The 27,242-nt window shown below is 46.6% G+C and overlaps 1 protein-coding gene across 4 annotated transcripts; it reads left to right on the top strand.

Moving 5' to 3' along the window:
* Positions 1-25,437, top strand: Nlrp3 (NLR family pyrin domain containing 3). Of its 4 annotated transcripts, none has more exons than XM_076542470.1 (11): positions 1-167; positions 2,035-2,093; positions 2,321-2,641; positions 6,000-6,113; positions 6,958-8,713; positions 9,428-9,598; positions 13,010-13,180; positions 15,633-15,803; positions 22,175-22,345; positions 22,860-23,030; positions 24,685-25,437. In XM_076542470.1, the coding sequence occupies exons 3-11, from the start codon at positions 2,359-2,361 to the stop codon at positions 24,782-24,784; spliced, it is 3,108 nt and encodes a 1,035-aa protein (XP_076398585.1). In that variant the 5' UTR covers positions 1-167; positions 2,035-2,093; positions 2,321-2,358; the 3' UTR covers positions 24,785-25,437. The 4 variants fall into 4 exon arrangements, with proteins under 4 accessions (XP_076398585.1, XP_076398584.1, XP_042140043.2 ...); XM_076542469.1 differs by lacking the exon at positions 1-167 and adding an exon at positions 181-659; XM_042284109.2 differs by lacking the exon at positions 1-167 and adding an exon at positions 957-1,886.
* The last annotated feature ends 1,805 nt before the right edge of the window (positions 25,438-27,242 follow it).

Below are 27,242 nucleotides of genomic sequence, written 5' to 3' on the forward strand. Positions count from 1 at the left end.
CAGAGCTCGGGGGAACCCATCCCCTTGTCAGGCTCTGGTCTTACCAAGAGGGGCAGGGGAAGCAGGTCTGTGTGACCATCTTTCTCCTTGTTCTGTAGGGGTAAAGAAAGCCAAATGCTTTTGGCTTTTTCCTTGGACACAGCTAATTCTCCACATCAACCTGACAGGTGAGTCTGGAAGTCACGGAGTAGGACATCTGCCTTCAAAATTAATGGGAGACGGCAAACACTTGTAGCTGCCTGATGACCACTCCGTGTGAGGGGAGAGAACGTGGAACATGGGGTTTCAGAGCCTGACCTTATTCTCAACTCTCCACTTACCAGTTCTGCGTATCACTGCTCACTTCCTTCTTTCCTGGAGTCCAGCTCTCTCTGGGGTGCTTGCAATTCGAGCTGAACCCCGAGGAGCCACCTTCTCCCACTGCTTCTGAAGACTTCCCCAAGGACCCTGGGGAATTCAGGTCTGCAGCCCAGGCTTAGACTCAGAACTCTATTGCTTGGGTTTGGAAAACCCATCCAGATGAGTAACTGTTAGTTTGCCTTTGACCGTGATGCAAGCTCGTTCACTTCCTGAAACCACATCCTTCCTGCCTCCAGTGTCAGTGACCATTATAAATTCATCTCATTTCCTCTTTGGCTGTACTTAAGGCTGGTATCTGGGTGAGTACTGTTTCATGGAGCAGTGTGGGTGAAAGGTCCAGGGAAGGAATGGGAAGCTATGCTCAATGGCATGATTTGTCTTGGTCAATAGACTAGAAATTTCTTCTAGATTCTAAATCTAACTTTAAAGTATTTCTGGGGTATTCTGTTTGTTGGTTACTTGGTTTGTGCATGTTGGGGAGGTGTGGGGAGGTGGTGGGGAGAAGAAGAAGGAGGAGGAGGAGGAGGAGGAGGAGGTGGAGGAGGAGGAGGAGGAGGAGGAGGAGGAGGAGGAGGAGGAGGAGGAGGAGGAGAAGAAGAAGAAGAAGAAGAAGAAGAAGAAGAAGAAGAAGAAGAAGAAGAAGAAGAAGAAGAAGAAGAAGAAGAAATTATAGTTTCCTAGGACTTCAACAGGCTTGCCTAGCATCCACTCAGGGCCGCAGAGTGGGATGCCTGTGAGGGAATGTGCTGGAAGCCCAGGGGCCAGCCAAAGTAAAGACCAAAGCTATTTGTGGAAGGTCTCAGGAGCAGGGAGCAGAGAACTGAAAAATCCTGGTACAGATGGGAGCTGAAGGAGGATCTGTAGAGCTGGGGCGGCTGTCAGCAAAGGCACCAGAGATGAATGAAAGGAAGGATGTGAGCTGTTGCCTACAGCAGGGAGAGGAGACAAGAATGGAAACGGAACAGGAGTCGTTGAGCTCGAGGTGACTGAGTATCAGCTTGCTGTCATATAAATATCAATTCAGAGTCCATTACCATTTTCCAGGCTCTTTCCCTTCCCCTATCATTAATGGCTTCAGACTGAGATCGCCACTTAGTGTCTGTACTGCTCAGCAGAAGGAACTTCCACACTCCAATTAGTTGAGAACCTAGATGAGAAAGAATTGTCAGGGCAGCATCTAGCCTATGAATTTTAATTCATATTTAACCAAATGTGAATCATGATTGCTCATGTTTTTGAAAATTTCAAAGAGCCATTGAAGAGATGTATGCTTTGTTCCTCTCCTTTATATGCGCCCAAGTTCCACCTGATTAGGTCCCGTCGGTCCATGGGACATAGAGGAGCAGTGCAAGACTGTCCACCCCTCTGGGCTGTGGGTCCGCCTTCTGTTGTTGTTCTGTTATTACTATAGCATCTTTTCTCCTGGCTTTCTCCTTCCTTTGTTCCTTCCCCTCAGATGAAAACAGGAGCAAGAACCAGAACCTTCCATTAAAAGTGATCGGAAAGCAATCTCTTTTGCTTTCTCAGTGAGTAAATGGGGAAGCTGAAATTGAGAAACAGTGACGAGTGCCCTGATTCCAGCCTTGTTACCATGGGACCGTGGTCTCATGTAGGCTTGTTCTCTGTGTACCATAGCTTATTGTGTTGATGGCTTATTTATTTTGATCTCTACAGAGGAGCTTTACTTCCATGGCTCAGGACACACTCCTGGATCAAGCTCAGAGAACTTTCTGGTAAGCATTTGGTTTACTTTTCAGAGTCAGAGATGGTGATTCATAGAGTTGAGTGATCTCCCCCCCCACCCCCCGCTTGGAATTTTTTGAGTTAAGAAACTTAAAAACCTGTACCAAGCTATGGGGTACCCTGTGATGTTTCAATATTAGCATCTAGTTTTCTGGAAGTGGAGAGTTTTAATAAGATTTTTCTTACCCACCTGGGGTTTTCATTCCTGCTGTGCCAGTGTGGACCTAAGCCCCAGGACCCTCGAAAGGGCTGCGGATGAAGATGACAAGCGTCCGATGCAAGCTGGCCCAGTATCTAGAGGACCTCGAGGATGTGGACCTCAGGAAATTCAAAATGCACTTGGAAGATTATCCACCTGAGAGGGGCTGCATCCCACTCCCCAGGGGCCAGATGGAGAAGGCCGACCATTTGGATCTAGCCACACTCATGATCGACTTCAATGGGGAGGAAAAGGCATGGGCCATGGCTGTGGGGATCTTTGCAGCTATCAACAGGAGAGACCTCTGGGAAAAAGCTGAGAAGGACCAGCCAGAGTGGAGTGAGTGAACAAGAAGATTTTTCTTCTTACAGTAAAGTACACGTAACCTAAAACGTAGAATTTTGGTAATTTTAAGTATATGGCTTAATAATAAGGAAACTCATATTGTTGTGCAACCAGCTTCCAGAGTGCTTTTTGCCTTGCACAACGGAAGCTCTTAACTTGCTAGGTAATAACTCTCCGTTACCTAACTCCGTCTCCTAGCAACCACCTTTCTGTTTTCTGTTTCTGTCAACTTTACCACTACGGATTCCTCATGCAGGTGTAATCATGAGATGTTTGTCTCTTGTGGCTGGCTTATTTCACTTAGCAGAATGACTTCATGTATGTCAGAGTTTCCTTCTTTAAAAAAGATTAATGGTAAATATCCATGTATAGACTACATTTTGCTTGTCTCTTCATCTGCCAGTGGGTAATTGTGTTTATGCAACATTGTCCTTTCTTGGGTTTTGAATTAGAGTCTCACATATTCCAGGCTGCCCCCAGATTCAGGATCCTCTTTCCTCTGCCTTATAAATGCTAGGAGGTTATGTCCTTTGCCACAAAGAAGTTGGCATGTTGAAAATGTTAATTTATTATCATGTTTTTTCTCTTCTCCTGGCGGGGTATGAGAGAGTGGGAGGAAGCCGCGTGCTTTTTCTAGTTCTGTAAAAACTCCGGTCGCAGTATTCACTTACTCCCAGGAGCCTGCTGTCCCCGGTACCATGCTCTTTACGGGTCTGTTTAGTACTGAGGCCCACCTCTGGTTTCCCAACCAGCTCCTAGTGGATACTTGTTTGCTCTGAACAAGGGAAACGGCAGAAAGGATTCAGAGTGACCAGAACGTCACAGGCAGAGGATGCTGAGTTGGAGGGGCAGGAGGGAGTAATCACAATGGGTAAAGATGCTGGGGTGGTGATAGCTCAGTGGTAGAGCGCCTGCCTAGCATGCACAGGGCCCTAGGTTCCATCCTACACCACGGGGTCAGTGGAGACGAGGGGGTGCATGGCAAGGCAATAGTGATACAGGAGAAAGAGATGGAGCTGTGTGTTGGAGAACGATGCAATCAAGCTGCATATCACATTGCAACTGTAACTGTGTCTGTACAAAGAACAAATGCAATAAGAGTGGAGTGTTAATCTCAGCAGTAGGAGTACTTACTAAGCAATTTTTGATATTAAACCATAAAATGTTTTTAGTTATTTATTTTGTGTGCATGTATGTGTGTGCTATGGTACATATGTGGAGGTCCAAGGACACCTTGCAGGAGTTGAGTCTTTCTTTCTACCACGTGGGTGCCGGGGATCAAAATCAGGTCACCAGGTTTGTGTCTTTGATCACTGAGCCACTTGTCTCTGGCTTTTTACTAGGTAGTTGCTACTTTCTCTCTTTTTTTTTTTTTTTTTTTTTTTTTTATAAAATTTAGTTTGGGCCTGATTTAGTGGCACACACCTTTAGTTTCAGCACTTAGGAGGCAGAGGCAGGTGGATCTATGTGAGTTAGAGGTCAGCCTGGTCTACAAAGCAAGTTCCAGGATAGCCAGGGCTATGTAATAGAAAGACCAGGTCTCAAAAACAAAACACCCCAAAATACATGTATTTTAGGTGGATGAGTATTTGCCTGCATGTCTATATGTGCACCATGCATGTGTTGTTACCCGAGGAGGCCAGAAGATGGCATCAGATTCCCTGGAACTGGAGTTTTGGACAGTTGTGAGCCACCATGTGGGTGCTGAAAACTGAATCCAGGTCCTCTGGAAGAACAGCAAGGGCTCTTAATCACTGAGCCACCACTCCAGAACAGCTATACTAGGCAGTTTTGATGGATTTTGTTCTTCCAGCAACCCTATAAAGTAATTACTAGTACTATTAGTGCTTTCAAATGAACGGTATGAGCCAAGGGAGATGTTCTAAATACCCAGGGCTCCCCACTCAGAGTCAGCCATAATCCGAGTAAAAAGCCAGGCAAGACTATGGAAGTATAGCCATGTGATGTCGGCTTTCACATCTGAATTTTAAGTGTGAAAACTGTCACCAGTATTTGAAGTTCTCTTTGGGTTAAAGGAGACCTTACGGGAGAATTATGTTGAGAGCTTGGTTTGCACGAATGTCTAGATTTTTGTTTTGTGATCTCATTGCTAGTGGCGCTTTCTTTTCTTCTCTCTTTCTTTCCTCCTCTCTTATCATTCCTTCCTTAGAAAGGGTCTCACACAGCTCAGGTTTGCCTCCAACTCACTGTGCAGCTGAGGATGACCTTGAACTCCTGATCCTTCTGCCTCCACCTCCCAGGTGCTAGGGTTACAGGTGTATGCTAACACCATGCCTGGCTTATGTGGTATAAGATAGACTTCATCCATGCTGTGAAGGCACTCTGCCAACTGAGCTACATCCCTGACACTATCTTATAGAATTATTTTATATCCACAGGAGTACTTACCTTACCCATAAAGTTCCTGTCTGTGTCCTTAATCTATTGTATACGTTTTCCTACAGGGGGCTTTGGTTACAGCATTCCTAAATTTCTCTTAGAAAGAAAGCCCAGACTACTTGGACATGTAGTCCTTGGCTAAAGGTACATGTTGGAATTTCCTTGGAGTTTTCTGTGGATAATGATGCCTTAAGCCTCAGTGTAGAGTAAACAGAACTGCTTTGAGTAGAGTCCTACTCAGAATTTTTAAATTTTTCTATGTGAATTTAGTTAACCAGTGTTCTGAACTACTTGACTGACAATGTTCATTTCGGAAGACCTAGAAATCTAGACATGGAAGAACAGGATATGACCCAAATGGGCTACATCCACACCACTACGAGCAGGGAAGGGTGAGCCTGTCAGGAGAACATTGAGGATCGGACACATGGCCTCCAAGTCAGGCTGCTAGGGACAGCCAGGGACAGATGATGGCAAAAGAAACACTGTTTTTTCTCATATGTACTCTGATGGACTTCTGGGTCTGGCAAAGACATTCTGAGCTTGGGAACACAGTGTTTAGCTGATGGCTGACAGCTATCCTTTCAAAGCAAGGCAAGCAGAATCGTGCTCACCGGGCTTCTGATGACACAACTACCTGAACCATGTTTACTCCCCTCTCCCTCTACTTTTCTTTTTCTTTGCTTTTCCTCTTTGAGACACGATCTCATGTAGCCCAGGCTGGCCTTGAACTCACTACGTAGCTGAGGATAACTCTGAAGTTCTGATCCTCCTGCCTCCATCTCCCAAGTGCTGAGCTTAGAGGTGTGTGCTGTCATGCCTGGCTAAGCCATGTCTAATTCAGAAGGAATATGGGGTAGGGGCCTCTGACCCACCCCATAGACTAGGCTCCGTTCTATCCTCTGTGTTAGGACTCTTTGATGTACTTTGTGTTTTTTCCTTTTGTGTTTAGGTGATGAGCGTGCTTCTAATCTCACTGTGGTATGCCAGGAAGACAGCCTTGAAGAGGAGTGGATGGGTTTGCTGGGATACCTTTCCCACATATCAATTTGTAAAAAAAAGAAAGGTATGTAGGGAGCTTCCACCTTTGCTTTGAGACTTGGAAGAGGAGGTTTGGAAAAGGAGCTGGGAAGCTGGGTAGCTTGGCCACGCCACAGGTTTCCTCTTCGGGGAACAAGGCCTGCTTCAGGAAACTCACCTTCAGCTCAAGAAGTAGATGCACATTTACATGTTTTTTTTTTTTTGTTTTTTTTTTTTTTTTTTCAGACTACAGGTATGAGGCTGAAATAACAGATTTTCTGGCTGGAGGCAGTGCCTATGGTGCCGGCTTTCTGCTCTAGCATGAGGGGGAAGACAGAGTTTGGGGGACCTGATACTCTTGAGCAGTGGATAAAAATTATACCTCCTACTTCCCTAACCTAATCCTTACTCTCTCCAGAGTACAAGCCGCTTGTTTTTCTTTTAGACACGTGGGCATGTTTTATATTAATTTGCATTTTATGTTGCCTCCACCCTTTTGGGAAACAGTAATAGATATATGAGCTATCTGGAGAACACATTGCCACTAGGGCCTGTGGCTCCCTGGCCACATAGGCTTTAGACTGGATTTTTCAGGACCTGACATGAATTCCTACCTTGGGAGTTGACCTCAAATCCCATGATGAAATGGTTGGTTACTGCCGTAACAACCATGCCTCTATTGCATCAGAGAGCATACCTTGCTATATACATGAGTGGTGAGCACATTCTCTATGACAGTCAGCATTCTTTACGTGTTTTTGCTGTTGTTATTGGATCCTCACAATTCTCAGTGTTCCTCCTGAAAGAGCATAGGTCCCCTAATAGATTATTGTTGGGGAATAGATGTATGGGGGCTTTTCCTGGATTCTACCTTCCTGTCTCTGCTGCAGATTACTGTAAGATGTACAGAAGACATGTGAGAAGCAGGTTCTACTGTATCCAAGATCAAAATGCACGTCTGGGTGAGAGTGTTGACCTCAGCAAACGCTACACTCAGCTACAAATGGTCAAGGAGCATCCCAGCAAGCAAGAGAGGGAGTATGAACTACTGACCATTGGCAGGACCAAAATGTGGGACAGCCCCATGAGTTCCATTAAGCTGGAGTTACTGTTTGAGCCTGAGGATAAGCACACAGAGCCTGTGCACACAGTGGTGTTCCAGGGAGCAGCAGGCATTGGGAAAACAATACTAGCCAGGAAGATTATGTTGGACTGGGCATCTGGGAAGCTCTTCAAAGACAAATTTGATTATGTATTCTTTATCCACTGTCGAGAGGTGAGCCTCAGGACACCAAGGAGTCTGGGAGACCTGATTGTCAGCTGCTGGCCTGATCCAAACCCACCACTGTGCAAGATCCTGCATAAGCCTTCCAGGATCCTCTTCCTCATGGATGGCTTTGATGAGCTGCAAGGGGCCTTTGATGAGCACATTGGAGAGGTCTGCACAGACTGGCAGAAGGCTGTGAGGGGAGACATCCTGCTGAGCAGCCTCATCCGAAAGAAGCTGTTGCCCAAGGCCTCTCTGCTCATTACAACGAGGCCGGTAGCCTTGGAGAAACTGCAGCATCTGCTGGACCACCCTCGCCATGTAGAGATCCTTGGTTTCTCCGAGGCCAAAAGGAAGGAGTATTTCTTTAAGTATTTCTCAGATGAGCTGCAGGCCAGGGAAGCCTTCAGGCTGATCCAAGAGAATGAGATCCTCTTTACCATGTGCTTCATCCCCCTGGTCTGCTGGATTGTGTGCACAGGGCTGAAGCAGCAGATGGAGACCGGGAAGAGCCTGGCCCAGACCTCCAAGACCACTACTGCCGTCTATGTCTTTTTCCTCTCCAGCCTGCTGCAGTCCCGAGGGGACATGGAGGAGCATCTCTTCTCTTCCCACCTACAGGGGCTCTGCTCACTGGCTGCAGATGGAATTTGGAACCAGAAAATCCTATTTGAGGAGTGTGATCTGAGGAAACACGGCCTGCAGAAGACAGATGTCTCTGCTTTCCTGAGGATGAACGTGTTCCAGAAGGAAGTGGACTGTGAGAGAGTCTACAGCTTCAGCCACATGACCTTCCAGGAGTTCTTTGCTGCTATGTACTACTTGCTGGAAGAGGAGGAAGAGGGGGTGGCTGTGAGGAAGGGACCAACAGGTTGTTCGGATCTCCTGAACCGAGACGTGAAGGTCCTCCTAGAAAATTACGGCAAGTTTGAAAAAGGCTATCTGATTTTCGTGGTCCGTTTCCTCTTCGGCCTTGTGAACCAGGAGAGAGCCTCCTATTTGGAGAAGAAATTGAGTTGCAAGATCTCTCAGCAAGTCAGACTGGAGCTGCTGAAGTGGATTGAAGTGAAAGCCAAGGCCAAGAAGCTGCAGAGACAGCCCAGCCAGCTGGAACTGTTCTACTGCCTGTATGAGATGCAGGAAGAAGACTTTGTGCAGAGGGCCATGGACCACTTTCCCAAAATTGAGATCAACCTCTCTACCAGAATGGACCATGTGGTGTCCTCCTTTTGTATCAAGAACTGTCACCGGGTGAAAACGCTTTCCCTGGGGTTTCTCCACAACTCCTCCAAGGAAGAAGAAGAAGAGAAGGGAGAAAGTCAACACTTGGCCCAGGACCAGGGTGTTTTCCCAGAGCCCCACACTGCCTGTTCTTCCAGGTAAGGAAATTTGACTTCAAGCAGATGGAGCCTGTGCCTTATGCTTTCTGGCTCTTTTCCTTGGTCCTTACTTCCTCTCCTCACTTACCGATTTTCCAAATATAATTGCCAAGCTTCGTGATGATGTGACTGCCGCCCTGTGGATGGTAGAGAGTGACTTGTGCTAGGGGTCAAATCCAGGACCTCAAACATGCCAGCCAAGCTTTCCACCAACGGAGCTCCATTCCCAGTCCTCAGCCTCTGCATTTAATAAGAGCTACAGGGTGTTCCTATGTGAATCCCTGCAAATGACTGTAAAAGTAAACACTAGCGATGTAGATGGTGTTGCTTTTGAGATTCTGACTTTACTCCTGTGACTGCAGCATGGCCTCAGGATTTTCCACAGCAGTCCCGATGCAGTTGGGCAGCCTGAGTCAAAGATGCTCCTTGGACCACTCAGTGTCACGTCCAGACCAGGGGCACAACAGCTGTCTAATGTTGGAAGGGGGTACCTGAGGGTTTTTGCAGTAAGTCTAAAGCTTACTTCTTTGAATCTCAAAAGGAACCTCTCTACCCAAGGCTCACCAGCCTGCTTCCGTCTGAAGGAACTGTAGATTTGTGACTTGACATCCAGGAGACTTTTCTATGAATAGGTGCCTGGAGCCCTGTCCTGAGCTCCAGTTTGTTATCATTAGAAACCAATGTTCTTTTCTGTCCTTCTTCCTGCCCTTCTAGATTGGAGAGCTGCTATCTCACGTCTAGCTTCTGCCGAGGCCTCTTCTCCAGTCTAAGCACCAACCAGAACCTCACAGAACTGGACCTCAGTGACAATACCCTGGGGGATGCGGGCATGAGGGTGCTGTGTGAGGCACTCCAGCTTCCAGGCTGTAACATTCAGAGACTGTGGTAAGTCTCCACGGGTGTGTATGTGGTGTGTGTGTGTGTGTGTGTATGTGTGTGTTTGTGTGTGTGTGGAGAGAGAGAGAGAGAGAGAGAGAGAGAGAGAGAGAGAGAGAGAGAGAGAGAGAGTGTGTGTGTGTGTGTGTGAGAGAGAGAGAGAGAGAGAGAGAGAGAGAGAGGAAAATGAATGGGAGGAGACACTAGAGAGGGATCATTGATGGGTCTGGTCAGTTGTTCCCAGGCTGCTGTAAAAAAGGACCAAGAACCAAACCCTAAAGGCTCTAACATTTTTTTTACCTCAGGTTTGGATGCTAAAGTCCAAAATCACACAAGCACTGGTTGGTCCTGAGTCTCTCCCTGGCTTGTAGATGGCTGCTTCCTCCTTGATTCTTTGCATCATCCTCCTGCTGAGTGTCCATGCTCTAACCTCTTCCAGCCTTCCCTGCTGAGTGTCCAGGCTCTAACCTCTTCCAGCCTTCCCTGCTGAGTGTCCATGCTCTAACCATCTTCCAGCCTTCCCTGCTGAGTGTCCATGCTCTAACCTCCTCCAGCCTTCCCTGCTGAGTGTCCATGCTCTAACCTCCTCCAGCCTTCCCTGCTGAGTGTCCATGCTCTAACCTCCTCCAGCCTTCCCTGCTGAGTGTCCATGCTCTAACCTCTTCCAGCCTTCCCTGCTGAGTGTCCATGCTCTAACCTCTTCCAGCCTTCCCTGCTGAGTGTCCATGCTCTAACCTCTTCCAGCCTTCCCTGCTGAGTGTCCGTGCTCTAACCTCTTCCAGCCTTCCCTGCTGAGTGTCCATGCTCTAACCTCTTCCAGCCTTCCCTGCTGAGTGTCCATGCTCTAACCTCTTCCAGCCTTCCCTGCTGAGTGTCCAGGCTCTAACCTCTTCCAGCCTTCCCTGCTCAGTGTCCATGCTCTAACCTCTTCCAGCCTTCCCTGCTGAGTGTCCATGCTATAACCTCCTCCAGCCTTCCCTGCTGAGTGTCCATGCTCTAACCTCTTCCAGCCTTCCCTGCTGAGTGTCCATGCTCTAACCTCCTCCAGCCTTCTCTTGTGTCTGATACCGGTCCACGTGGACTAGGCTCAACACTGTGGATGCAGCTTAACTGCCTATTTGAAGTTGCCTATTTCCAAATATGGTCCCACCCTGTGGGCTTCTGGGGTGGAACTGTGACACATGAAGCTTTGGAGGAACACATTATAAATGGGCAGCCTGAGTGGACTGGGGGAAGTTTGGGAAGCTTTAGGTGGGGAAGATGAAGAAGAACTGAAAAGAACTGTTTCTAGGTGGCAAAACAGAAGCTCTGTCTTCCATCCTCTCATGGACCGGGCTTCTGAGTGAGAATTGGGAAATTTTATTATGGATGCTAATGGATGACAGTATCAGAACACACCAAAGTGTTGTAGGGATGTGAATTTCACATACTCCATTCTGTGCTCTATTTTATTTAAGTAATTACCTCTAAATATATGGAATAAGAAAACATTTAAATTAAAAAGAATACAAATAAAAAAGAAAATTTCTATTTTTTTATTTTCTCTAAAAAATTGCGTGTGTGTGTTGTGTATATTATCTGTGTGTGTGTGAGTGAGTCTGTGTGTGAGTCTGTGTGTGTGTGATTTTGAGCCTACACATGTCACAATATGCATGTGGAGTCAAAGGGTAACTTTGGAAATTGATTCTTGGGATAGAACTCAGGCCACTAGGTTTGGGTGGCAAGAACATTTACCCACAAAGTCACTTCACCTGGCCCTAACATGGGAAACTAACTGAATTCCGAAGAAAACTCCTTTAATTCCTTTTGAGACAGTGCTGGTGGTGACGTCATTCTTTTGTGTTTACTCTCACCTCTTTTTTTAAAAATTTTATAATTAATTTAATTTTACATATCAGCCATGGATTCCCCTGTCCTCCTTCCTCCCTCCCCCTCCCCTCTCCCCCCAATCCACTCCCTATTCCCATCTCCTCCAGGGCAAGGTCTCCCCTGGGGATTCAGCTCAGCCTGGTAGATTCAGTCCAGGCGGGTCCAGCCCCCCCCCTCCCTTCACCCAGGCTGAGCAAAGTGTCCCAGCATAGGCCCCAGGCTCTCACCTCTTAAAGGTTTCAGCACATCTCACATCACCACACTGAAGAACAAGCTTCTGACACGAGGCCTCCTAGGGACACACGTGGCCTCCTGGGGACAGACCACCATCAGACAACAGTGCACGGAATGAATCACAGTTGTAGTCAGTGGCCGATCTAAGCTGTGTGGGGCACTGACAGAGACCGGATGCTTACACAGGCACTGGTCCTGGGCTTTGCCTCAGCTTTGCTGACATTCCCCACAGCTCTTCTTTGTGGAGATCTGTTCACTAGGAAGGAAACTGAGTCAATGCTACCTAGACTGGGAAAACACTAATGAGCAGCCCGGCGTAGAGAGACTCCGACTGTTCTTTGCCCATCCCTCCCATCTTGTCTTCCTGGTTGTGGCGTTGCTATCCCTGCCCCAGTGGAATAGGAACTTCATGAGAACACCTGTCGGCTCTGCTTCCCGAATTTCTCTTCAGTGTAGAGAGAACACCACGATTAGATTGTCCAGCAAAATCGGCGAGGGCATGATGCTTGTAAAGACTTTCTGTCATGTAGATGAGGACCCTAGTGACGCCCGCCTAGTGAGGGTGCTTCAGGTGTTAGAAATTCCTGGGGACAGGAGCTCTAGGCTCACCACCCTTTGCATTTACAAACCTGGTGGCATCCTTTGTGCACCTGAAAGTGGATGAACACGTGCTTGGGGCACTCACCACAAGGGTCCCTACACCATAGCTTTGGGCTATGACCAGGTGAGCAGTGGCCCACTTCTTACATGTCCTGGGCATTGCTCAGGAACTCTTGGTTTACTCCGGGACACCCCTGCTCCTTCCTGCCTGGTGCAGAAACCAAGTCCAGACTGGAAGACAATAGCTGTGAAGGAGTCTGTGAGTCAGCTCTCCCTCCATTTGATGAACACCTGAAATGTCAACTCAAAGGAGGGAAGATTGCTTTGGCTCAGAGTTTTAGTCCATGGTCAGTTGAGTCTGTTGTTTGAGCCCACCACAAGACAGAATATCATGGTAGTATTATATAGTAGAGGAGTCAATGGCTAAGGAGAGGAGGAAGAGATAGAGATGGAAAAAACAGAGACAGATGATGAGAGAGAGAGAGAGAGAGAGAGAGAGAGAGAGAGAGAGAGAGAGAGAGAGAGAGAGAGAACAGTATTCCTTTAAGGTCACCCCCCTTCAGTGTCCACACTGGTCCCACAAGTCTTCTTCCAGACTCTACCTCCCAGAGGTTCCACCAACGCTCCATAGTTTGAACATGTGGATCTGGGACACATGTAGGATCCAGATTCTGAAGGGGCCACACTCTGATGTCTGATTCTATACTTCATTTGAAGGTTGGGCCGCTGTGGACTTACCCATCAATGCTGTTTCGACATCTCCTCTGTCCTGAGCAGCAGCCAGAAGCTGGTGGAGCTGGATCTGAGCGACAACGCCCTGGGGGACTTTGGAGTCAGACTTCTGTGTGCGGGACTGAAGCACCCATTCTGCGACCTGCAGGAACTCTGGTGAGTCTGGCCCACCCCTCAGGAAGCTCTGCCCTGAGGTCCCTTTCAGGAACTCCGCTTCAGGGAGACTCCACTAGCTATCCGCACATGGGTGAGGACTGGAATGTTCTCAGTGGCCAGGAGGACTTCCCGTGTTTCCTTCTGCCGGTTTTCCCAGTCGTTTAACCAACCAGCGACTGCTGTGGGGAAAGCTTCCTGTGAAAATATAACAGTGGTGTGCACGTGTGTGCAGATAAGCAAATAAACTATGTCTGTCTTTAAGGTATCTGAGAAAATAAAGCACTGCAAGGTATCTTGGTAGAAGAGCTTTGAGAGTTCACAACACTCCCTCAGGCCTCTCACTAAACAGGGAAAAAGTGGGGGTACAGCAACCGAGGCACTTCATTTGTTCTGTGCCGTCCTTCCTGGATGCTTCTGGGGGACTCGAATTCTAAAGAGATGAGAAAGCGCTTGAGGGCTGAAGATGCAGCTCCCTGGGTACAGTGCTTGCCTAGCAGACATGAGGCCCCAAGTTTGATCCCCAGCACCGAATGAAACCACTGAACCAGATGTGGTGGCAGAAAGATCAAAACCTCGGGCCAGCCTGGGCTCCATGAGACTGTGTCTCAAAACAAAACGAACAAACAAAGAAACAACAACAAACCCACCTGATCAGGTGGTGCCAGCTCCTGTTTCATCACCCGTCACCATGACTTTCTTCTCTCTTTCTTTCTTTTTTCTTTCTTTCTTTTTCCTTCCTTCCTTCCTTCCTTCCTTCCTTCCTTCCTTCCTTCCTTCCTTCCTTCCTTCCTTCTTTCTTTCTTTCTTTCTTTCTTTCTTTCTTTCTTTCTTTCTTTCTTTCTTTCTTTCTTTCTTTCCAAGACAGGGTCTCACGTAGTTCTGTCTGTCCTGGAATTCACTCTGTATCCCAGGCTGGCCTTAAACTCACAGAGATCTGCCTGCCTCTGCCTCCCAAGTGCTGGGATTAAAGGTGTGTGTTACTGCACTCAGCTTCATCTCCGTGATTATTATAGACAACAAACCCACAACAAACAAATAAGAAGCTAGACTGGTGTCGGTAAGGACTCAGGGAACTGGTACTTTTTGGCATCCAGTGCGATGGTTCTTAACCTGTGGGTTGTGGCCCTTTTGGGGATTGAATGACCCTTTCAGGGGGGTCACTTAAGAGCATCAGAAACCACAGATATTTATATTATGATTTTTAACAGTAGCAAAATTACAGTTATGAAGTAGCAATGAAAATAATGTTACGGTTGGGGGTCCCCACAACATGAGGCACTGTGTTAAAGGGTCACAGCGTTAGGAAGGTCGAGAGCCACTGACATAGCGGGAATGTAAAACAGCAGCAAGCATGGGTGTGAAACAGGGAAGCAAGAATGTAAAACATGGCAGGCAGCATGGTGACCCTCACACAGCTGAGTATCGGACTGTGTTGGACCCACGTGTCTCTGGGTGTGTCCGCTGGCTGTGCAACCACGGTGTGCCCGCTGGCTGTGCAACCACGTTTGCACACATCAGATCCACAGCATGTCAGTAACAGCAGCCAAAAGCTAGAAACGTCTTTGTGTCCTTTCGTGGACACAGGACAGAAAGTGGTATTTGCACAGACACAGCTTTGAACAAATTCGGATACTTGCTGAAAACTAGACAAGCCTTGAAGGTGTCCTACTGAGATACACCTGTCACCAAAGGGCAAACACTATAGTTACACGTATGTTAGTACCATGGACACTTGAATTTGTAACAGAAGACATAGGTAGTAGCTTCCAGGCACCAGTGAGGAATAAGTGGGGAGGTTGTTTGTTTGTTTGTTTGTTTTGTTTTTAATGGGTAGAGAGTCAGTTTCGGATAGTGGTGATGACCGCTCTAAAGGGCCCTGAGTCGTGCTGGGTTTTCTTTCTCTTTTTGGTGCTGGGAGCTGGACCTAGGTTCTCTTACATGCTGGGCAAGCATTCTGCCCCAGCCCCTTCCCTTTTCATCTTGGGGCAGGATCTTGCTAAGTTGCCCGGGTGCCCTTTATCTTGAGACTCTCTCGCCTCAGCCTCCTGAGGAGCCGGGACTGCAGGCCTCTGCTTCCAGGCCTCAGTGGGCATGCCGTGGAGCTTGTGTGAAGGTCAGAGGACAGCTTTTTGGAGTCAGCTCTCTCGTACTGTGGGTTCTGGGATTAAACTCGGGTTGTCAGGCTTGGTAGCAAGTGCCTTTACTTACCACGCCATCTCCCCGGTCCCCATGTGTACGTGTTATTTCAATAGAACCAAGTGAAGGGAGTAGGGAGGACGTTCTAGTGCAGGAGTGGCTTATTACCTGTTATTTCACCAGACAGGAAGGGGATGAGGGTATGAGGAGCTGAGGTGTAGACTTCAGCCGAGGGGAGCAGCAGCGGCATAGTCTCCTAGCACGCGGTGCAGAGTACATGAGAGATGGTATTGACCTTGTCCCCTCTGCATGGAAGGTTGGTCAGCTGCTGTCTCACATCTGCGTGTTGTCGGGATCTCGCATTGGCTCTGAGCTCCAACCGTTCTCTGACCAGACTGTACATCGGAGAAAATGCCTTGGGAGATTTAGGAGTTCAAGTTTTGTGTGAAAAAATCAAGCACCCACAGTGTAACTTGCAGAAGCTGGGGTAAGTAAGTCTTTGTCTCTCTGTGGAAAATCTGATTCTTTTCAGAGACAGTTTATTTGGGAAACATGGATGGGGACATTCTAGAAAAGGCCCATCAGCTAGAGATGAAGGTGGGAATTGCAGCATCAGCATCGGAAGTGGTTTGAAGCGTCAGATTCATGTAGCACACAGTTGGGATTCTGCTCTGAAGATTCAAGTAGCCATGGGCTTAGCCAGCTGTGGGTTAAAAATATTAGGAAAAATTATGTCTGTATTTAACATATATGAACCTTCTGCTTTGTCATCATTCTCTGAACAATACAGCATAATTACTACATATAGTGTAATATATATATGCCATGAGAAGTACCGTAAGTAACCTAGAGATAATTTACAGTTGATGAGAGGATGTACAGAGGTGATATGCAAATACTCTGCCATTTTACATGAGGGACATGAACATCTGCAGATTTTGGCACCTGTGGGGTGTCTTGGAGCCAGTTACTCAAGGACACTGGGGGACGGTCGTATTACTGCTGGTCAGGTAAGTCCAACTGGCTTATAGCAGTATAATTGGAGCTTCTTAGGGGTTGTTCAGCCCTATTTCTCCCATTGAGCACAAAACTTGCTTCTAAGACATGCACAAGAGCAATAATCATCTAATGTGTGAACACTTTCAAGATGCATATTACTTCTGCAAAGCATATCCTCTGCACTGAGTTCTCATCCCCCTGCCACAGCATCTTAGGTTCTGAGCTCTGGTGATTGCCTTTCTCTACAGGGCTTAGAGTAGCAGCCCCAGTCTCTGGTCCCCAAAGACAACATCATACTTATGTGGCATGATGTCTCTAAATCCTCAGCTGTGATGTAGCTCAGCATCAGCACCAGTCATCAATGCCTGCCTATAGAGAGGCCCAGGAGCTTCAGATCTTTGCCTGTGGATGCTGGCTAGGAAGTAGACACCCTGGTGTGATTTCCCAGCTCACACCTCTGTGAGCAGGATGCCCTCAGCCTGGTTATATTTTGCAATTGTGTCCCCTGCAGGGCTTTAGCATTTGATTCTAACTGCAGCCTGTCAGCTAGGAAAGACTAAATGTCCATTCTGTCAATATCTATAAATAAAACAAACCAAATATGTCTTTATTCACATTATTGATAGAAATGACAGCTAGATAAACATTTAGGACACAATAAAACAAGCTGAGCATAGTGGTGCAGGCCTTTAATCCCAGTGCTTGGGAGGCAGAGGCAGGTGGATTTCTGTGAGTTTGAAGCCAGCCTGGTCCACATAGTGAGTTTCAGGACAGCTAGAGCTATGTATGAGATCCTGCCTCACAAAAAAAGATAAACGTAAAAGGTGAGTCTGGATATGTGGTTCAATTGGTAGAATTCTTGCTCAGCATGTGTCATGCCTTGGATTCCACCCCTAGTGCAGAATAAACCGGGTTTTGTGTGCACTCCTGTAATCCTAGCACTAGGGAGGGAAAGGCAGGAAGATCAGAAGTTTGAGGTCATCCTCAGTTACATAATGAGTTTGAGACTAGCCTGGGCTACATGAAACCATGTCTTAAACAAAATATCAAAAAAAAAAAAAACCCAACACTAACAAGGTAGACTTTTTTCTGAGAGATAATCAATTATTCATAATTAACAACCAGTATTAATTGTAAGCTCTGATGCTTCCTTGGGCTTGTCCTATTAGCCCAACCCCAGACATTACCAAACTGCTTTCCTATAAAGCTATAGGTGCTGCTATGGCTCCTCCCCAGCGAAGCAGCTTCTGATGCTCATTTTGATCCACTGATATGATCTGGCCTCCGAGCTCTGTTGTGGGTGCTGATGGTAGAAGTGATCTCATTTCCACACACAACACTCTAGGGAAGGGGTCATCAGTAGACCACGGAACAGCGTGTAGTCTGTGTTGCCCTCAGGATCCTGCCCCTACTCCTGTCTGTCTGTCCCAGCCCTTAGCGTGGCTCATGCCTGGAGCATTGCTTCGTACATCACTTCCTCTTGAGCTTCTTTGCCTGTGTTTGCTGCCGTCCTTGTTGATCTGATAGGTTCCTCTTCTGTAGATTCTGTGTGGACTTCTCTTCCTGCGATCCGCAGCTTTTGCCACTGATTTTTGGCTATTTGTTTCTACACTCTCTAAGGTATCTTATGTACCCATAAGGGCCAATAACTACCCAGAGACAGATGTCTTCCCAAACAGATCTCACTCCTGGATGCCACTTACAAGTCTTGCTACAAAAACAACATACTTAGTTTAACATAATGAATTATCCAGGTATGTGAAGCTAAAAGTGAAGAACGTCTCTGTCTCTGGAGAAAACCACTTGCAAACCTGGCAAGCAAAATTCCAGACCCTGTGTTATACACAAACACCCATCCACACATATATCCACACATCATCAATTACTTTATCAATCCACGTGTTGATCCGTGCAACTACTCATCAACATATTTATCTAATTATCCATCTTTCTATCTAAATATCCCATATGTATGACTTTACTAAGGTTGCTATAGCATAGTATCCAAAACCTAATGGCTTTTACATAAATGTATTGTTTCTCAATTCTGGAAGTAGGGATTAAGGCATTAGCAGGGTTGCTTCCTCTGAGGGCCATGAGCGAGGGTGTATTCTTTTGTTGCTCTTCCTTGGCTTGTAGATGTGTCACTTGAAGTGGCCTTCATCTTTACACAGGATTCTCCCTGGGTCTCTGTGTATAACATCGAGTCCCAAATTCTGGGTCTACGGTTTCATTTATTTATTTTTAATTATGTGTGTGAGTGTGTATCGGGGGAGGCCACTGCAGCTGAGCGTGGTGCCAAGGAGACTAGAGGAAGGCACTGGATCCCCTGGAACTGGCATTATGGGGGGTGGTGATCTGCTTGGCATGGATACTGGGAACAAACTGGGGTTCTCTGGAAGAGCAGCAGGCTCTCTTAACTGCCGAGCCATCTCTCCAGTCAGAAGCTCTGATTTTGATGAGGATGTCAGTCGTATTAGATTCGGGCCCAGCTAATGACCTCATCTTAGCCAACTGCATCTGTGATGTTTGATGTCTGGCTATGGTCACATTTTTATTTTCAAAACAGAGCATCCTAGTTAGGGTTTCTATTGCTATGAAGAAATACCATGACCATGGCAACTCTTATAAAGGAAAAGCATTTAATTGGGGTGTGTCTTAGTTAGGGTTTCTATTGCTGTGAAGAGACACCATGACCATAGAAACTCTTATAAAGGAAAACATTTCATTGGGGCTGGCTTATAGTTCAGAGGTTTAGTCCATTGTCCTCATGGTGGGAAGCAAGGCAGCGTGCAGGCAAATGTAGTGTTGGAGAAGGACTCTAGTACCATCTTGACTCACAGGCAACAGGAAGTAGCCTTTCTCACTGGGCGTGGCTTGAGCATATATGAGTCCTCAAAGCCCGCCTCCACAGTAACACACTTCCACCAATAAGGCTACACACACTCAAACAAGGCCACGCCTCACAGTAGTGCCATTCCATTTAGGGGCCATTTTCTTTCAAACCACAACAGGTGGCTTACATTTCCAGAGATTTAGTAAATTATCATCATAGCGTGAGTGGTTGCAGGAAGATATGGTGCTGTGAGTGAGCTGAGATTCCTACATCTTGACCTGCAGGCAACAGGAAGTAGTCTGAGATATTGGGCGTGACTTGAAAATACACGAGACCTCAAAGCTCATCCCCCCCCCCCACAGTGACACACATCCTCCAACAAGGCCATACCTACTCCAACAAAGCCATATCTCCTAATAATGATATTCCCTATGAGCTTATAGGGGCCAATTACATTTAAACTACCACACAGTGTTTCTTTGTGTAGCCTTGGCTGTCCTGGATCTCGCTCTGTAGACCAGGCTGGCCTCGAACTCACAGAGATCCGCCTGCCTCTGCCTCCTGAGTGCTGGGATTAAAGGTGTGTGCCACCACTACCAGGCTATGGTCACATTTTAAAGAGCTGGAACTTCAACATCTGATGTTTTAGGAGGACAGAATTCAACCCAACAGTGAAGTTAGCTATTTAAACTAGAAACATAATAGAAACATTTTTAAAACTTGCTTTTCATTTCTCTAAATGAAAATTTAAATTTCCATTTGGCTTCATGAAGACCTAGTTTGGAGCACAGCACCCCATAGTACCAATCACCATGGTTTATCTAGGCTCTCATTAAGTCAAGAACTTTTAGGCAAGTTTCTCCATTTGTACTGATACAAATCACTCTATAAAACCTATGCTTGCATATATAACTTGATGTGTGTGTGTTCAGGACCTAGAAGGAAGCTCTCGGGTGATCAGTAACGTTTCTTGCTGCTGTGACATACAATGACGTAACGCCTGACAGAACACACAGAAGGAAAGGAGGGTTGATTTAGGTTCAAAGTGTGAGGTGCAGCTCATGAGGGGACACAGTGGGGGGGGGCTCTGTGGTTCACAGTGTGAGGGGAAGCTTATGGGGTCACACAGTGGGGAGTGTGAGGTTCACAGTGTGAGGTGCAGCTCATGGGGGGACCCAGTGGAGGGACTCCGTGGTTCACAGTGTGAGGTGCAGCTCATGGTGTGAGGGGGCGCCCAGTGAGCAAGTGTGAGGCAGCTGATACATTGTATCCACAAACAGGAAGCAGAGAGAACAATGCGGTCCTCACTTGGCTTTTTCCTTTTCATTCAGTCTGGGACCCCAGCCCATAGAATGGTGCCATCCACGTTTAGTTAAGGTAGGGTTTCGCACCTCAGCTAACCCAATCTAGAAAATTCCTCACAGATATGCCCAAAGATTTGTCTTGAAGGTGATTCTAGATCTGACAAGTTGACAGTCAGTATCTAAAGCATTGCAGGGGGGTCGGCTGGAACTGAGATGTTGCCAGTGGGCAGCTAACAGTATGTGGTTGTTTGATTCTTCTAAACATTATATCATGCATGAAGCATACTCATCCCTCAGCCTCAATGGTTGCCAACATCTGGCTATGACATGGCCCTCTTTTCTGTGGTATTAGGAATGAAACCCAGGCAGGGCTGCACACATCCTTGGCTTATATTCAGGTGACTCCATGACAGTGGGAGATTGTTCATCTCTGGGTGGATCTGGAAGCAGAGAGCATGGGCCTGAACTGGCTAGAGTTACAAGGCCCTCCCTCTAGTGACCCTTTTCCTCCAGCCAGGGCACACTTCCAGAAGGTTCTACAACATGTCCAAACAGCACCACCAACTGGGGACCCAGTATCCAAACATGTGAGTCTGTGGGGGAACATACTTAAAGCAATACTTGGCTGTAGACAATGTTCAACTTGACCCAAAAATAGTAAATCAAAAAGTTTTGGACTATTGTGAGGTCCTAGAGGTAAAGGCTCCCACCATCAAGCCTGACCACCTGAGTTTAATTCCTGGGACTCACAGAGTGGAAAGAAAGAGCCAACTCCCCAAAATTGTCCTCTGATCTCCACAGATGTGCATGTTCTCTCTGTCTCTGTTTCAATGTCTGTTTCTCTGTCTCTCTCATAAAATGTAATAAAAATTAAAAATTCTCGCCGGGCGGTGGTGGCGCACGCCTTTAATCCCAGCACTCGGGAGGCAGAGCCAGGCGGATCTCTGTGAGTTCGAGGCCAGCCTGGGCTACCAAGTGAGCTCCAGGAAAGGCGCAAAGCTACGCAGAGAAACCCTGTCTCGAAAAACCAAAAAAAAAAAAAAAAAAAAATTAAAAATTCTCATTCCACTGGTATCAGTACAAATCAGTGGCTTTCTGCTCTGAGGAGGACCAGACAGGTGGAGGGAAGGTGTGACAGAGAGGGGATGCTGGAGAGGAGGGTGAAGTCACCCCACTTGCCTGGCCCACACAGTCCCTGGCCACATCCCTGTAAGTTACAACAAGTCACCAGAAGTCAGAATCCCGACTGAGCCCCAGTCTGCTTCCTCCACACATCTGCTCTTTGACTTTCAGGGAGACAATTTCATGACCTTTGACTTCCACCCGCGACAGAGGTGTGTACTTGCAGCTGCATTGCTCTCCTGCCAGGGTGCTGTCAGGATCCAGATGGCTCTCTGCAGTGCCAGAGGGTTATAGTTAGAGGACTAACTGTGGGGTGTTCTTTTAGATGAGGAGGTATGGAGGAGCGTCCGCTGCCAGGGAAGTGTGGATGCATCCGCCCGTTTGATTTTCTCTCTTTTTCTTGTGCTCATCCAAGCAGAGCATATGCTGAGACCATTGTTCCTCTCTCCTGTGGGATCCAGAGATGTGGACTCATGCTTCAGATTACAGTCAAGACGCTGATTTCTGACCTTTCGGTTGGAGGATGCAGCTGCAAGCGGCCAGTAGTGCCTGAGAGAGCCTGGGCACTGAGCATGCTTCCCTCTGTTCTTCCTACAGGTTGGTGAACTCCGGCCTTACTTCCATTGGTTGTTCGGCTCTGACCTCTGTGCTCAAAGCCAGCCGGAACCTCACACACCTCTACCTGCGAAACAATGCTCTCGGAGACTCGGGGCTCAAACTCCTCTGTGAGGGACTTCTGCACCCCAACTGCAAGCTGCAGATGCTGGAGTGAGTTCCTGGGCTGACTGAGGTGTTGGGAATACGTGGTGTGAGGTAGACAGCAGAGTGACCATGAGGCAAATCTGAGTCAGAGGAGGTATCTTTCTGGTGTCAGTTCATTTCTAGATCGTGTAAAGCTTAAATGCTGAGTTTCTGCCAACCCCAGGCCTCAAAACCACAAACAAATTCATATGGTATGGCATTGGCATTTTGTGGAAATCTGGGGAAAACAGCATTTAAAAAGTGTTGGTTAACGTATTTCAGATATGGTTTTGGTCTGCACCATCCAGTACATTGGGAAAAGAAACTTCTGTCTCAAGGGGCGGGGCAGGGCGGGGCGGGGCGGGGGCGGGGGCGGGGGCGGGGCGGGGCGGGGCGGGGACAACAGTACTGTATAAAGCTATTTCAAGCTGCTTATTCCCGGGCTTTTGATGCATGGAAACAATGCAGGCTAAGATCTTGGAGAGCAGCAGGGATGGATGGGTGAGGATATTTTCTTTACATCACCCTCCTTTTTTCGAAGATTAGACAACTGCAGCCTCACCTCACACTGCTGTTGGAATCTCTCCACAATGCTGACCCGCAACCGGAGCCTTCGGAAGCTGAACCTGGGCAACAATGACTTGGGCGACCTGGGTGTGATGATGCTCTGTGAAGTTCTGAAACAGCAGGGCTGCCTTCTGCAGAACCTACAGTGAGTGCGTCCTGCAGAGCTCCACATGAGGGGCACAGCGTGCTGAGGGGAAGGTGACCACAGGACAAAATTCAGGACTTCTCTGGAGTAATTCGCATGTGGGGTTAGATGGCTCTGGGCCAGTTGTGGATTTTTAAAAATACAGCGATATGGGAAAAGTAATATCCAACAGTATCCAAATATTCAGACTACATTCAATTGGGTGTGAAAAGACTTGCCATCCTGAAAAAACCCAACAATGTCTTGCAAATAAATGCCATCCATGTGACTGCTTTTCATTTAGACTTGCTTTTCTTTAAGGATGGGAAGCTTTTCACACTCAATTGAATCCTGAGTGGTTTGAAATCTGGAAAGCCTAGAGCAGAATGAACAAGGACGAAGAAAAGATGATTTATAGACAGCCAGAGCCATGTGACAAGGGGTCCCGGACGCCTCCAGGAGCTTGTAGCTCTTAGTATGAATGGGACCAGGAGTCACTGGGAAGAGCAAAGCTGGGATTACTGATCCAGCCCAGAGCAATTGTCAAGACTGAGCTGGTGGCTCAGGCTCAAAATAGCCTGGGAATTCTTGGATGTAGTCAGCTTGTGTTAGTTAGTGAAAACAAATCACTATCGATTAGGTGACTTAAACAGCAGGAGTGTATTTAACCACAGCTCTAGAAGCCAGAATGTCTAAAACGAGGCTCGGCTTATTTAGTTGCTGGAAAAGGGCTCCTTTTCTCTCGCAGAGGGCTGTTTCACCGTGTGCTCACACTCCAGGTGAGACAAGGAGAGATCTTGTTCCCTGATGTAAGGGTTCTAATCCCTTCACAAGGACTCTGTTCTTACACTTTCACCCAACCCCAGTCACCACCTGAACACCTTACCTATCACCACATTTCAGGATAGGACTCCAACACACTCACATTTTGAAGGTGTGCAAACGTACAGTTCACAGCTCAACCAGACGCTGTTGGAAAAGATGTAGGACCAGTGGTCCATTTCCTTAGTTAACTTTCAAGGAAATGTTAATAAAGAAGGTGAATTCAGTACTTGAGCTGGCTGTGGTGGCTCACACCAATAATCCTAGCACTCAGGAAGTGGAGGTAGGAGGAGTTCTAATTTTAGGAACAGCCTCACTACATATACCAGATCCTGAATAAAAAAAAAAAAAAATGTGCAGACTAATTGAGAGGCATCCCAAGAAATTGCAATGTGTAGATTTGTAGGAGATCTCAATTAGATAAACATATTGTAAAATATTTCTAAGACAATTGAGGAAATTTAAATATACACTGGACGTTGATAGTAAGGTATGAGAGAACATTGCAGTTATCTTGTAAAAAGTGTTGGTCATTAAATATTACACAGTAAAATAACTATAAATACATGGAGTCAAGTCATCCATTCAAGTAGGTGTGGGAAGCCAATAGACTTTAAGCATGGTGGGCCATGAGCTGCTTGAACTGTTGAACCTGGGCAAGGACAAGATGATCCTGGCCTCAAATTCACTAAGTAGCCCAGGCTACCCTTGAACTGTGAAACTCTTCCTGCTGTAGCCTCCCAAGTGCTCCCATTATAGGTCTACACCACCACACCAGATGAGCTGACATTTTAAAGGCCCAGTTCCCAGTTTCTGATGAGTCTAACCCAAAGCTTTCTTTCTGTTTTTACAGGTTGTGTGAAATGTATTTTAATTATGAAACAAAACATGCCTTAGAAGCGCTTCAGGAAGAAAAGCCTGAGCTGACTATTGTCTTTGAGCCTTCTTGGTAGGCTTGGAAACAGGACTGTCAGGTGCCAAGGCCGGCTCCGTGCCCCAGAGCATCCCATCCTTCATGGTTATGAACCTTCCTCCTCCACCATCAGGACCACAGCCAGGCTTGTTCCAGTGCAGGGTCTGGAGCAAAGGCTCATGTGGGGAGCCGAGCATGTTTTCCCCAGGGAAGACTTCGATAATGTGAAACTGCTGGAGGATGCAGTTCCCATCACGTCCTCAGTCTGAAAGGTGTTCCATCTTGGTGACCTTCTGGAACCAACTTATAGAACATTTTCTATAAATTGTCCTTTTCTCCTCCAATGCTGTTTTTTTTTTTTTTTTAAATCTCCCCTTCCCTCCCTCTTCCCCCTCATTTTCTTCACATTTGCTCACATCATTGTTTTTGTTTTTCTGTTAACTGACCGTACCGTATAAGCAGCTGGCTGTGTGCTGAATGGCAGGTTTGTGGTAGCCACTTAGCCACTCATTTGTTTTTATTTTTATAGTTATGTCTTTTTGTTTAGCTACCTGAAAACCCAGAGATTTATAAAAATCTATTTTTATATTTATTGTATGTATGTACTGCTTTTTTAAATTTAAAAATATATCTGGAATTCTTTTAAGTTATTTGTTCAAACTATTAAAAATAAATCACTTTAAACATTTAAAATACCTTTTTGCAAAATGATTCAACTTTGGTTAACAAGGAAAAAAAATGCCATCACTCAGACTTTGGAGGCAGGGTTTCAGCTAACCTAGAGCCGAGGTCAGCACCGCACGGGGGAAGGTTAGATCCCATGGAGAAGTGATCCCAGGACATTCTCAAATAGAAGGATAACACAGAAAACGCACCTTGCCCGTGGTTGACAGCAGCTCACCTGGGGTTTACCCATTTGAAGAGCAGCTCCTCTTCCTAAGCAGCACAGAGAACTAAATCATGAACACACACTGACCAATTGCTCTGCACGCAGGAGCAACTTTTAAACCATACAGCGTTGCTCAGAGTGGAAATATTGTTTCATATTGTCCAGTGGACCCTCCAGACCTTTGCATGGAAATGTGGTTGGTGAACTGTTAATATAGGAGATCATGCAAGGGCCAAGCAACTATGCCACTAAACACTCTTTAGATAAACCACCCTTAAAAAACAGCCTGGCCGGGCGGTGGTGGCTCACGCCTTTAATCCCAGCACTCGGGAGGCAGAGCCAGGTGGATCTCTGTGAGTTCGAGGCCAGCCTGGACTACCAAGTGAGTCCCAGGAAAGGCGCAAAGCTACACAGAGAAACCCTGTCTCGAAAAACCAAAAAAAAAAAAAAAAAAAAACCAGCCTGTTTGTTCCATTGACCTTCCAGTTCTCCCCATTCCATCTCTCTGGTGCTGGTATTGCAGACAGGTGTGACCATGCCACCATGTGATGCTGGAGCTCAAACCCAGTTCTTTGTGGTTGCTTGGCAAGCATCCCACCAGCTGAGCTATAGCTTCCTAGAAAGACTAATTGAATAAGGAAAGTTATGTGGTCCATAATTCAGTGCAAACTCTTGGCCTGCTTAGGAGTCTGTGTGTGTGGTGGGGGCAGCAGTAGCAGCAGCAGTAATGATGGGGCTTGAACGCCAGTTCTGAACGCCAAGCTTCAGTCTAGGGTTTTGACTATTTATCTACACATTTGCTTTCTGTATTATAGAAACCCGAATCGTGACACATTATCTCCCTGTTGTCAAAATTTGACATGCATTATAAAAATCCATTTTTTAATTTCTATTACATGTCAGTTTGTTATGTAATCATGCTTTAATTTGCTTGTGAGTTGAATCACTTAAATACTTTATAACTCTAAGTAAAAGAAGTTCTGAGTACTTGAGAGATGACTTAGTGGTTAAGAGCACTGGTTGCTCTTCCAGAGGACCGGGGTTCGATTCCCAATATCCACGTGCTGGCTCACAACCACGTGTAGCTCAAGACCCAGTGCTAGAACTTGAGAATAGGCGCTTTTTTATTATATTTCATCCTTTGAGGACCCAGAAGTTTGTTCAGGGTTTTGCTGGGTGGTTCTTCTGTCCAGTGTTGGGGGTTATCCGGCTGGAGTATCCAGCCCCATTCAGGAGTTGAAGAGCTGGCTGCTGTCCTGGCTCACATGTGTGCTGCAGTCTCCCCAGCATGGTCAGTCTTACAGATAATGGACATCTTGGAGACTCAGGGTACCCAAGCAATTACTAAAAGTTGCCAGGTGTCTCACAACTTTGTCCGGGAAGATCTAAAGAATCTCTCACTGAGTTCAAGTGGCAAAGCAAGTCACTAAGCCTAGTCTTCACAAAATAAAGAGAGTTTGAGATTGCCAGTTAGCACATCTCAACACTCAATTCTTGACAGTTCTCCACACTCAAAAGTGTGCTAGAATTAGGTCAAGTCATTATATTGATATATGCACTGATTCTCTTTTTGGATGATTCTTACTATGCTCATTTATTGACTTGTGGC

The sequence above is a fragment of the Peromyscus maniculatus genome, chromosome 8 (assembly GCF_049852395.1).
Source record: "Peromyscus maniculatus bairdii isolate BWxNUB_F1_BW_parent chromosome 8, HU_Pman_BW_mat_3.1, whole genome shotgun sequence".
In the NCBI taxonomy this organism is placed as follows: domain Eukaryota; kingdom Metazoa; phylum Chordata; class Mammalia; order Rodentia; family Cricetidae; genus Peromyscus; species Peromyscus maniculatus.

What these genes read in the sequence shown, in the direction of transcription:
- Nlrp3 (XM_076542470.1), top strand. Translation starts at nt 2,359, where the DNA reads ATGAAGATGACAAGCGTCCGATGCAAGCTGGCCCAGTATCTAGAGGAC. An exon ending in TGTAACATTCAGAGACTGTG is followed by an intron (nt 9,599 to 13,009) that starts GTAAGTCTCCAC and finishes CTTCATTTGAAG; the next exon opens with GTTGGGCCGCTGTGGACTTA. An exon ending in TGCAAGCTGCAGATGCTGGA is followed by an intron (nt 22,346 to 22,859) that starts GTGAGTTCCTGG and finishes CTTTTTTCGAAG; the next exon opens with ATTAGACAACTGCAGCCTCA.